This window comes from Echinops telfairi, unplaced genomic scaffold, assembly GCF_000313985.2.
Source record: "Echinops telfairi isolate 266 unplaced genomic scaffold, ASM31398v2 ScPeMD7_7406;HRSCAF=8444, whole genome shotgun sequence".
In the NCBI taxonomy this organism is placed as follows: Eukaryota; Metazoa; Chordata; class Mammalia; order Afrosoricida; family Tenrecidae; genus Echinops; species Echinops telfairi.
In genome coordinates this window covers 4479100-4492007 of record NW_022111306.1, presented here as the reverse complement: position 1 = coordinate 4492007, position 12908 = coordinate 4479100, and the positions used below count along the sequence as shown (strand labels likewise).

The 12908-nt window shown below is 37.6% G+C and overlaps 1 protein-coding gene and 1 long non-coding RNA gene across 2 annotated transcripts in view; one reads left to right on the top strand and one right to left on the bottom strand.

Moving 5' to 3' along the window:
- The window catches only part of AMN1 (antagonist of mitotic exit network 1 homolog), a 74308-nt gene extending 64936 nt beyond the window's left edge, over positions 1-9372 (bottom strand). Inside the window, exon 1 of the mRNA XM_004700005.4 lies at positions 9303-9372. Coding sequence (XP_004700062.1) covers positions 9303-9340 — 38 coding nt within the window. The 5' untranslated portion in view covers positions 9341-9372. The remainder of the gene's footprint in view (positions 1-9302) is intronic.
- LOC123522416 overlaps positions 1-12908 on the top strand; it is a 133359-nt gene that overhangs the window by 50250 nt on the left and 70201 nt on the right. The gene's annotated exons all lie outside the window — the stretch shown is intronic.

Here is a 12908-nt window from a genome sequence, read left to right as displayed (position 1 = left end):
CCCCTTCCCCCACAACACAAAAGTGGATGAACGGATCGGTCAGTGTAAGGCACCTTAATTTTTAAAGTGGCATCCATGCTCTTCAGCGCTTTAAAGAGGTCCTGTGCAGCAGATTTACCCAATGCACTGCATCCTTTGATCTCTTAACTGCTGCTTCCATGATAATTGATAGTGGATCCAAGCAAGATACAATCCTTGGAAATATCTCTTTTCTCTGTTTGTCATGATGTTACATATTGATCCAGTCATTGGGATTTTTGTTTTCTTTGAATTAAGTTGTAATCCATATTGAAGGCTACAGTCCTTGAACTTCATCAGCAAGTGCTTCAAGTCTTCCTCATTTTAGGAAGCATGGTTGTGTTATCTGCATATCACAGGTTGTTAATAAGTCTCCCCCAAATTCTGATGCCACGTTCTTCTTATAGTCCAGCTTCTCTGATTATTTGCTCCCTATACAGATTCAGTAAGTATGATGAGGGTACAACCTTGACATGCATCTTTCCTGATTTTAAACTATGCAGTATTCCCTTCTGTTTGCACAACTGCCTCTTGATTTATGTACAGCTTCTGCATGAGCAGAATTAATTGTTCAGGAAGTCCCATTATTCTCAATGCCATCCATCATGTGTAAAGATCCACACAATTGAATGTATTTGCATAGTCAATACCAGGAACCATCTTTCTGTTATTCTCTGCTTCCAGCCAAGATCCATTTGACATCAGCAATAATATCCCTTGTTCCACATTCTCTACTAAATCCCTGAATTTCTGGTAACTCCCTTTCCATGTACTGCTGCAATTGTTCAATGATATCCAGTGATTTTTTCCCCTGCATGTGATAGTAATGATATTGTTCTATAAATTGCACATTCTGTTGGATTACCTTTCTTTGGAATATGTACAAATATGAATCTCTTTCATTCAACTGGCCATGTAGCTAGCTGTCTTCCAAATTTATTGGCATAAGTGAGTGAGTGTTTTCAGTGCTTCATCAGCTTGTTGAAACATTTCAATTGGTATTCCATCAATTTCTGGAGCCTTGTTTTTCTCTAATGCCTTCAATACGGCCTGCACTTCTTTCATTGCCATTAGTTCTTTATCATATGCTACCTCTTGAAATGGTTGAATTTTGTCAAGTTCTTTTTGGTACAATGACTGCATTCCTTCCAAATTTTGATGTTTCCTACACCCTTCAATATTTTGCTCACAGAATTTTTCCATATTGCAACTCAAGGCTTGAATTTTGTCTTCAATTCTTTCACCTTAAGATATACTGAGCATGTTTTGTTGTTTTTTTTCTAACTCTGTATCTTTGCACATTTCATTATTATACTTTGTCTTTTTGAGCTACTCTTTGAAATTTTCTGTTCATTTCTTTTACTTCATCTTTTTTTCCATTTGCCTTAGCTATTCTATGATTCAGACCAGGTTTCAGAGTATCTTCTGACATCCATGTTGATCTTTTTTTGCTTCCGTTATGTATTATGTGCTCTTGATATCATTCCAAAGTTCTTCAGGTCTTCTGACATTAATGTTCAATGAGTCATATCTGATCTTGAGACATTGTAAAAATTCGGGTGAAAGATAATAAAAGTCACATTTTGGCTCTTGTGGACTTGCTTTAATTTTCTTCAGCTTCGACTTGAATTTACATATGAGCAATTGATGGACTGTTCCACAATCAACCCCTAGTTTAGTTTTAGCTGTCGATATGAGTTTCTCCATTGTCTCTTTCCAGAGATGTAGTACATTTTATTTCTGTGTAGTCCATCTGGAAAAGTCCACATGTATAGTCACTGTTGATGATGTTGGAAAAAGGTATCTGCAGTGAAGAAGTGGTTGGTCTTGCATAATTCTATCATGCTATCTCCAGCTTCATTTCTATCACCCAGGCCATATTTTCTAACTATTGTTGCTTCCTCTATTTACAATTTTCACATTACCATCACCAGTAATTACCAATGCCTATTGAGTATGTTTGATTAATTTTTAAGTGCAGAAGTCGGTAGGTTCTTCAATTTCCCCATCACTAGATTTAGTGATTGGTGTGTACATTTGAATATTACTTGTATTAACTGGATTTCCTTGTATAAACATTGATATTATCCTGTCACAGCATGGTACTTCAATACAGATCTTGAAATGTCCTTCTTGACCATGAATGTAACCCATTCTCTTGAACTATTCATTCCTGACATAGTAAACCATAAGATTGTCTAATTCAAAGTGATCAATACAGTCCACTTCAGGTCACTAATGCCTAGGATATCAACCTTTATGTGGTCCATTTCATTTTTTATAACTTCCAATTTTCCTAGATTCATACTTTGTACATTCCAAGTTCTAATTATTAACAGATGTTGTTTCTTCTCATTTTGAGTAGAGTCCCATTAACAAATGAAGGTCCTGAAAACTTTGCTCCATCCATTATGATGCACTCTGTAGTCATATTTTGAGTGTCTTTTGACCTGAGGGGCTCATCTTCCAACACTATATCTGACAATGCGTGCTGCTATTCATGCTTTTAGTATCTGACAATATTCTGCAATAGTTGTAGAGTTTTCAGTGTCTAAGTCCTCAAAGTGGACAACCTTTTCCTTCTTCATAGTTTGTCCTTAGTCTGGAAGCTCTGCTGAAATCTGTTTGCCTTGGGTGATCATGCTGGTATTTAAAATACATCATTTCTAGTATCACAACACACAAGTCACCACAGTCTGACAAACTGACAAACAAGTGGTGGGTCTACAGTTATAGTGTTCACTGCAAATTTATAATAATTATATTTTATGGACTACTCATTTATCATTAAATTATATTTCTCTTTATATTGTTTAACGCTAAGTTTGATTCAGAATTTAATACTGCTCTACTAACTTTCATTAGCATTAACATAAAGTATTTAAAATCTTGTTATAAGAGTAATAGCTCCCAATAAAATAATTTTTAAAAATTCATTTATTTAAAAATCTTTGGTCACTGTATTTTAGGTATATCTTTTTATTTTAGTGTATTTTAAAAATCAGCATATAATCCACATATCATACAATAGTTCAACCATATTAAAAAGAGGGTACAATCATCACCACAATCAATTTTAGAATATTTTCTTCTTTCTTGTAGTTCTTGTTGTTAGACCCTACTTTTCCCCAATCACTGCTGCCATTTCTCTAGATAATTACTAATCCAGTAATGGCCCTATAGATTTGCCTATTCTGAATTTTAAATACAGAAAAGCACACAAAACAAAACCAAGACACAAACACACAAAAATGACAAAGAAAAACCTCAATTGAAAAGAAAGAAAATATTAAAAACCAGAAAAAATTTAAATGGGTCATTTAAAAAATCAAATGATAAGGTGTGACTGCATCTGTCATAATTGAGTTTGCAAAGCTCTCCGTCTAATAGCAAGGATATTCACATCTCTGGACTGTGGTCAGAAGCTTGGTCCTTGTGGGGAACCTGCAAGTGGATTTTGGGTTTGCACTATCATCCACAGCCTTCTGTACACTGGGTGTTCAGAATTTCAGCTGATACCATTTCCTCCTCCAAGTTTGAGTTTTATTGCCAGCATTTATAATCCTTGTATCACACAGACGCTCACATTTTTTTAAAGTTCTATTTGAAATCTGTTTCTGAAAAGGTGAATTTTTTGTAATTGTGAAAATATTTGAACTTGTTTCTACTAACTTATGTTGTGATTTTGATTTACCAAGCATTTTCCTCCTTTTGTTCTCCCCTCTTACTTCTGGCCTACAGCACTGATTGATGCTTTCTTTGTTTCTCTCTTTTCCTTTACTGGTTTGTAAGTTTTGCATTTTGCTTCAATGCGTATAGTGGCTACCCTTAAAATTTCACATGCACACTTACTTAGTCCAAAACCAATCACTATCTATCCAAATAATTATTCCAGAATGTTTTAAATCAAAACCTTGAACTTTTGAAATAATTCTTTTTTTGGTGTTACTATTGTAGACAACCACTTGTTTTTAAGATACATATTCTTTCTGTTTATAGCTTGATTAGTGACATAAATTGATTTTATATCCATTTTAATTAAATTAATAAAGGTATAGGCATCATGAATATGTACTTAATTAATTTAGCACAAAGTGAGTATGCCATTACCGTACAACCATTACCACAGAAGAAATAGAATATTAACACCACCTCAGGATCCTTATTGCCCTCTTTCAATGTCTACTAGAATAACCATAAACACCATACTAACTTTTAGCATCATAAATTAGTTTTATGTTTTGAACTTTATATAAATTATTCATTGTTGTTGTTTCTAGCTTTTTTTTGCTTAGCATTGTGATATTCATCTATATTGTAGCATGTAGCTATAGTATGTTCATATTCACTTTGTTCTTGTGTATTTTTACTACTCCATTAGTTGGACAATTTATCCATTACTGATATGCTGATAAAAGTTGAGCTGAATTTTACCTTTACGTAATTTTAATAAAGTTTAAAATGTGTCAAATTTCTTCCAGTTTGAAAATCTCTGCATTAGATTGGATTATGTATTCAATTCACACTTCATTTTATTACTCTTTCAGATAAGTTTATATCTATTATTTTTTGGTCTCTCACTATCCTGTTTTTTAGCTCTTTTATTCGTCTGTTGTTGTTGTTAGGTATTACAGAGTCAATCCCAACTCATAGCAACCCTATGTACAACAGAAGGAAATACTGCTCAGTTTTGCACCATCCTCACAACTGTTCCTGTCTCTGCACCCACTACTGTGGCTGGTGTATCAATCCATGTCATTGAGGGTCTATGTGCACTTACTGTTTACTTTTCTAACATCTGTGCTGGTATACTACTCCAGATTCTCTATTAGTGGTAATACCCTAACGCCTGCATACCAGATATAATTCTACAATTGAACATATTCACGTCTCCTACTTTGGACTCTTAAAGTTTATCCACAATTTTGTCAGTTTCCCGTGTCTCTCCATTCCAAAATTCACACTAATCCCAATACATTTCCAAAACCTTTGATAGTTTCTACACTAAAACATTCTCTTCATTCTGGTTAACAAGGCTTTCTCAGTAGAGCTCCACTCCAAATTATCTAGCTCTGTGTATCACGATTTCGCTCTTCATGCCACACGTTCTCATCGTACAAATAGTATTGGAATGTTACTTTCTTGTGTGTTTCTTGCTTTCCTGCCCATGGAGCTACTGCATTCATCACTCCACACCGCCTCTCCTCCTTTTTGGATACATTTCCTCTATAAGCAACTGCCTGATGTTAATCAATCTTCAAGTATAACTCCCTTTGAAAAGCTATCATGTTCTTGTTCTCATCAAAACTTTGAAAGCACTTTGTTCATCCCTCTTTAGTAATATTGTTTATCTATATTAATTTATATACTTATCTTATTTCACCTTTTTATGCAGCTTTCCATATCCTGCCACATGTGCTCTTTAAGCACTTGTTGTTCAACTGGTCAACAATGGATAGTGAGCACTTCCTACAAATAAAGAACTGTGCATACAAAAAACCAAAGACTTGATTCTGGCCTTAGGAGTTCAGAGAATCAATTGTCTGGAAACCTCGGGGAGGCTTCAGGAATTAAACTGAGCCTTAGAATAAAGGTCAGAATTTAGATAACATAGTTTTTATTCCACTGCTGTTGAATATGGTAGATATTCAATAATATTGAAAACAACTAATGAATAATATGCGCCAAAGCGCCGTTCTATGGTGTGTTAGTCCGGGTTGACTAGAGAAACAAATTCATAGACGCTTTTATGTGTGTAAGGCCAGACCAGGTCAAGTCCATAAATCTGATATTAGCCCATATGTCCATTACCAGTCTTTAAATTCTTCTTCAGACTCATGCAGCACCTGCAATGACACTGAATGCAGGAATATTACAGGCCAGTGGGTGGAAAGTCTTGTGGATCCAGTGGTGGTGGAAGCATCTTAGCACTGGCGTGGGTCTCCACATGGTTCCTCCAGCTCCAGGGCTCTGGCTCTATTAGTGTAACTCCATATGGCTTGTACCAGGAATGCCTCGCAGGAAGTAAGTGTCCCACCTCCAGTGAACTATTTATCTCCATAAAATGATGTCATCAAGCTGTGACTTGATTGACCGGCTAAACTCCCTCCCTTAATAGTCCCAAGTTGACACCAGATTATATAACTACCACATAAGGGATTTTCATATAATGTTTTTGCTAGATGTTGTTAAGTCGTTCAGACTCAGTGGCCCTATGTAAAACTGAACAAAATATAGCCTCGTTCTGCCCCTATCCTCACAGTAGTTACTGTGTTCGAGCCCACCATTGCAGCCTTTGTGTCAATCCATTTAATTTAGGGTCTTCCTCATTTCTGCTGACCCTCTACTTTACCAAGCAAGATGTTCTTCTCCAGGGACTGGCTTCTCCTAATAATCAAAGACAGTAAGACAAAGTTTCATCATCCTTGCATCCAAGGAGCATTCTGGATGTGTTTCTTTCAATACAGATTTGTTTGTTATCCAGGCAGTCCATGGTATATTTAATATTCTTTGGCAATACCATAACTCCAATGAATCAATTCCTCTCTGGTCTATTTTATTCATTGTCTAGTTTTCACACGAAGATGAGGTGATTGAAAATACCATGGTTTGGGTCAGAATCATTGTTGTACCTTCATCCTCAAAGTGACAGTTTTATCTTTCAGTTCTTTAAATAGGTCTTTTGCAGAGATTTGTCCAATGCAATTGGACAACATTGACTTTCTTGACTGCTGCATCCATGATCATTGATTGTAGATTCAAGTAAAAGGAAACCCTTGACGATTTCAGTATTTTCTACATTATCTTGATGTGGTTTATTGGGTCAGTTGTCAGGATTTTATTTTCTTTACATTGAGGTGTACTCCAAATGGAAGATTGTAGCCTTGATTTTTATAAGGAAATGCTTCAAGTCTTTATTTTCACAAGTTGTCTTATTTTTATATCAAAGATTGTTAATGAGTCTCCAATTCTGATGCTGGGTCCTGTTTCATCCTCTTGAATTATTTGTTAAGCATATAAATTGATAAGTATGGTCATAGGATACAACCCTCCCTGATTTTAAATGACACAGTATCACTTAGTTTTGTTCAAGCAACTGCCTCCTTGTCTACGTATATGTTTCATATGAGCACAATGAATTGTTCTGGAAATTCCATTCTTCTCAATGTTATCTATAGTTTGTTATGGTCTACACAGTCGAATGCCTTTGTATAGTCAATAAAACACAGTTAACATTATTCTGGTATTCTTTGCTTTCCACTAAAATCTATCTGATGTCAACAATGATGTCAATTGTTCCACATCCTTTTCTGAATTCAGCCTGAGTTTCTGGCAGTTCCCTGTTCAGATACTATTTATTATTGTCAGCAAAATTTTATTTGCATGTGATATTAATGACTTTGTTCCATAACTTCCATGTCCAATTGGGTTATCTTTCTTTGTAATGTGCACAAATATGGATCTATTCTAGTTAGTTGACCAAATAGCTGTCATGCAAATTTCTTGGCACAGATGAGTGTTTCCTGTGTTGCCACAGCTCAATTGGTATTCCATGAATTCCTGGAGCCTTGCTTTTTTGCCAGTACCTTCAATGCGACTTTGACTTCTTCCTTCAGTCTCTTTGGCTCTTGACCATATGCTACCTCCTAAAATGGTTGAACATCAAGCAATTATTTTTCATGTTGTGATTTTGTATTTTAATCATAATAGTTTCAATACCATAGGTAATGTTATCAATGCCTTCCATTTCAAAATGAGAAAACTGAAATACAGGTTATATATGTGCTTAAGGTAATATAATTCATAAATGTTAGACATATAAATAGATCTCAAAAAGTCTGTTTTCTTAGCTTAAGCTCTTTAACTGCTGTTATAAACTGCTTTTACTGACAGATAAAATTTTCATGCTAAGAACTAAAACAGGATCTTGTTCTTGGAACAATATACAAGTCTTTCAGTTTATTACAAAGAACCAACAGATTTTCTCTTTACGAAAACTGGCTGTGGTTTGAAGGCAAAAAGTAAATGAGGAATAAGTAACTGTCAAATCCTCAGTTAGAGAAAGCCTTCAGGAGATGGGCAATGCTCTCCTTAAACTATTTTTCACATGGGAATACTATTGGGAAGTACTCTGATGGTGCAGTTCTATCTAAGCTACTAATCAAAAGATGAACAGCATGAAGCCACCAGCTGCTGCACTGGAGAACAATATAGCGATTTGCTTCCATAGATAACAAGTGTGAAAACCCTACAGGACAGTTCTATCCTGTCCTACAGGGCGGTACTAGTTGGAATCTTATCAATGGCAATAAGTACAATATTACTGGACCGACAACTTCTGGACTGAACAGATTCCATTGTAACTGCAACTTCAAGTACAATTTCCAGAGTGAAATAAATAGTAATTATATTTAACACTTAAATAGGGCTTACTATTTTCTAGACAGATGTTTGAGGGCTTTCGTATTGCCTTATTTCTCACTACAACTTTATGAGTCAGGTACTATTTATTATTTTACTCATTTTTAGAGGTCCTGGACACAGAGAAAGGTTAAGTAATTAATCTGTGGTCATATAGTTGCTGAATGGAAGTGCTGGCAGTGGAATGGAGATATTGCAATCAAGAATCCATCATCCTACTGGATGGTATAAGAGATGGAAATAATAATTTATCATTTATCAGGGGTCCTTGAGGGCGGGGGGGAAGAGGAGCTGATACCAAGGGCTCAAATAGAATGTAAATGTTTAGAAAATAGTAATGGCAACATTTGTGAAAATGTTCTTGATACAATTGATGTATGGATTGTTGACAAAGCTATAAAAGCCTCCAACAAAATGACTTATCAATAAATTAAAAAAATATAATCCATAATCTTAATCGGTGTGCGAGATCCTGCCTCAGAGAATGACTATCCCAGTTCAGTAACAGAGACCAGGGTGGAATTTAGCTGAAGGTTTTTTGAGAGCCCCATCTTTTGTTTCCTTTAGTTCAACCAAGGCGTACAGCGCCCATCAAGCACAGGCCACCGTCCCGGTCTGACAGGAGTTCGGTCTTGGTTGCGTCCAGGGTACACGACGAAGGCGCACACTTGTCCATCTGCCCACTCTGCCAACTGTCCTCAACAGGGAGGTGACAAACCGGGAACCAAGACTACCAACAGCAGCAGATCGTCCTGAGGGCTCGGGATGTGGCTCGGGGGCGGGAAGGGAAAGGAGCGCGGGGCCGGGCGCAGGGGAGGAGGTGTTGGGTCGGCGCGAAGGGGACAGGGACCAGGTGGACTCACAGATCCAGGAGCTGACTGACCCGCCGCGGGCGAGGCATCGCGGCCGCCCTCCGCTGCCTCTTCCGCTGTTTCGGAGCGCCGGAACTCAGCCAGGGATTATCTGCGAACTCACCTCACACGCGCAACAAGAAGACTCTCAACGTCATCTGTATTCGTCTGGAGACAGGGGCGTGGCCACGCTCAGGACCCGGAGGGAAAGAAGAGGATCCTGTCCCCACCCCCCCACCCCCGCCCCTTCCCTCGAGAGGCGGAGTCTTTTAAGAGTGAACGGATGAGAAAATGTACACAACCCCTAAACGCTGGCAGTGTCTGACGGGAGCGGTAGTCCTTTACCTCGCGGGCGTAGGCCTTAAACTGAGCTTCTGGCGGTTTCTCTGGGATTCCAGATCATCTCAGAATCCTGAGCTGCGAATTCATCGTGCTGTGTCTGGGGAGTGCCGGGAAGTCTCTGATCCTACTGAAAAAATGCGTTCGATGCTGGGTCATGAAATTGGTGATGGACACCAGACGCTCCCTTGGGTATCCCCTTCGTTAACATCCATCAGTGCAAGAATGTTATGGTGGAAAGATATCAAACCAGAAATAGTTCTGAAGGGGGGAACCTTTCCCGGGTGAAATGATCTCTTCTAGTTTCGCTGCAGAGCAATTGCTTTGTTTTGGTGCTGTGGAGAAGCAAATGAACACAAATTCTGTTATGAGTGGGTAGAGTTTACTGACGAACAGCTGCTTACACAGTCTCCTCTCCAAAAAGACGAGCTATTATTTTACGCCAATTTATATATACAGAACAAACAGAAGATTCCCAAAGGCGAAGTTACATTGAATGGCTAACGTTTAATCAGTTGGCAAATACCGGGCAAAATTCAGTTCATGTTCACACACGGGTAACTCACAGCAATCTATAGGTTAGTTTAAAGGCAATCGTTGTGTTAAATGTTTTCCAGCTTAGTTATTCTTTAAAATGTAACCAAACTAAGAGTCTGGCCACCGGGAGCTGTAGCCAATCACAGAGGCATGGTGAGAGTCAGCATGTTTTATTAACAGATCTGAAAAGACAGTGGGATACAAACTCCCAAGACTTCCATTTCAGGTAGTCGGGGTTTTTAGACTTCTTTGGGTATCAGTACATTTGTCTGGTCACATTCCTATCTTTAGGAAATAAGGACTGTCCCATCCAGGAATACAATTTACATCACAAGACATGACAGCCTCTGTCCTCTTTGGACTCTATATTTTGAAAGGAAGCATCTGCCCAAGGGCACCTCCTTAGAGTCTGGGTTTATGTCCTTTTGGTTATTCTCATGACTGATTTTCCTACCCTAATTTTGAGTTAACCCTACAGTAACAGTACTTGGGGACCCAGGCCACGTGCCATAGAGCACTGGGGCATGCAATTAAAATACATAGATTCTTCAATGGTCTTCCATATTAAATGTTCAATTTTCATATGCATATCACGCAGTGGAGAATACTATGGCTTGGGGCAGGCACACCTTAATCCTCAAAGAAACATCCTTGCATTTTAATGCTCTGAAGAAATCTTGTGCAGCAAATTTATCTAATGCAATATGTCTTTTTGATCTCTTGGCAGCTGCTTCTATGAGCATTGATTGTGGCTCTAAATAAGACACAATCCTTGACAATTTCAACCTTTCTCCATTTATCATGATGTTACCTATCGATCTAGTTGTGAGGATTTTGGTTTTCTTTACATTGAGTTGTAATCAGTACTGAAGGCAACCCGTTTTGATTTTAATCAGCAAGTGCTTCAATTTCTCCTCACTTTTAGCAAGCAAAGTCGTGTCATTTTCTCTTTCTTGTCCCTTTAATAACTTGTTTTCTTCATGAATGATGGTCTTGATGTCTTCTCACAACTCTTCAGTTCTTCTGTCATTAGTGTTCAATGCATCAAATCTGTTCTTGAAATTCAGGTGGGATAGACTGAAGGTTGTATTTTAGCTCTCCTGGGTTTGTTTGACTTTTCTTCAGCTTTATTCAGAACTTACATATTAGCAATTGATGGTTTGTTTCACAGTTGACCTCTGACCTGATTTTAGCTGCTGCTATTGAGCTTCTGCATTATCTTTTCCCACAGATGTAGTCGATTTGATTTCTGTGTATTCCACGTGGGAAAGTCCATGTGTATAGTCACCTTCTGTGTTGTTGAAAAAAGATATTTGCTATGATCAAGTCCTTAGTCTTATAAAATTCTATCATGAGATTTCCAGTTTCATTTATATCAACAAATCCATATTTTCCAACTATTGTTCCTTTCTCTTTGTTTCCAACTTTTGCATTTCAATTGCCAATAACTATCACTGCATCTCGATAGCATGTTTGATCAATTTCAGACTGAAGATGTTGGTCAAATTCTTTAAATTCTTCATCACTAATGTTTGTGGTTGGTGCATAAAGTTGAATATTTGTATTGATTGGATTTCCTTGAAGGCATATAGGTATAATCCTGTCATAAACAGCATTACACATCACGATGGATTTAGCAATATCCTTATTGACAATGAATGTCAAGCCATTTCTCTTGATTGTTTTATTCCTGGCATAGTAAATCATGATTTTCTGATTCAAAATGGGCAATACCAGTCCATGTTATCTTACTAATGCCTAAGATATCAATCTTCATGTGTTCCATTTCATTTTTGACCACTTTCAATACTCTTAAATTCATACTTCACACATTCTAAATTCCAATCATTAGAAGATTTTTGCAGCTGTTTCTCTTTACCTTGAGTCATGCCCCATCAGCAATTGAAGATCCCACTAGTGGGGGCCTCCGCTCCCACAAGCCTTACCCGCCTCATGTCACTATGGTCCGTCCACTCGCCTCAGAATGAGGGGCCCATCTGCCAGCAGTACCTCCAACAATATTTTGTTTCCTTTGTTTAAGCTTTCAGTATTTGAAAATTCTTTAAAGCTATGCATCGTTTTCAGCAGCCCCTTCCCCTGAAGTGGGGAGCTAAGTCCTTCTTCGTTGTCTGTTCTGAGTCTGGAAGCTCTGCTGAAACCTGTTTACTTTGGGTGACCCTGCTGGCATTTGAAACACCAGTAGCATATCTTCCAGCATCACATCAACACACAAGCCACCACAGTATGACAAACAGACAGAAGAATATTGGAAGATTATCATAGAGTGTGTCAATCTCTTTTAAATTAATCTCTTTTGGGACATAAAAGAAATTAAACAAGCAAGCAAAGAGAAGAAGAGATGGAGGAAGAGAGATGCCAGGCCCATGAGGATCTTCCAGAACAGAGATACGGACTTTCTAGAGATTGCTGAAAGAAAGCCTTTTACTAACACGTACTTCTAAATTCTGACTTATAGCCCCCTGAAACCAAATTTCTGTTTGTTAAGGCCCACCCATTTGTGGTATTTCTGTTATAGTAACACTGTATAACTAAGTCAAATACCTTTTATAATCTCAGGATAAAGGAAGGAATGTACAGCTGATTTAAAAGAAAACAACATTAATTTTAAGTACATATAGAAAAACAGTCATACAGAATCTACACATAAATCTTAGAGATGCAGATCTTGGGAAGAGGACACAATTTATGCTACATAGCTATCATTTGTTCATTTAAAGTGTC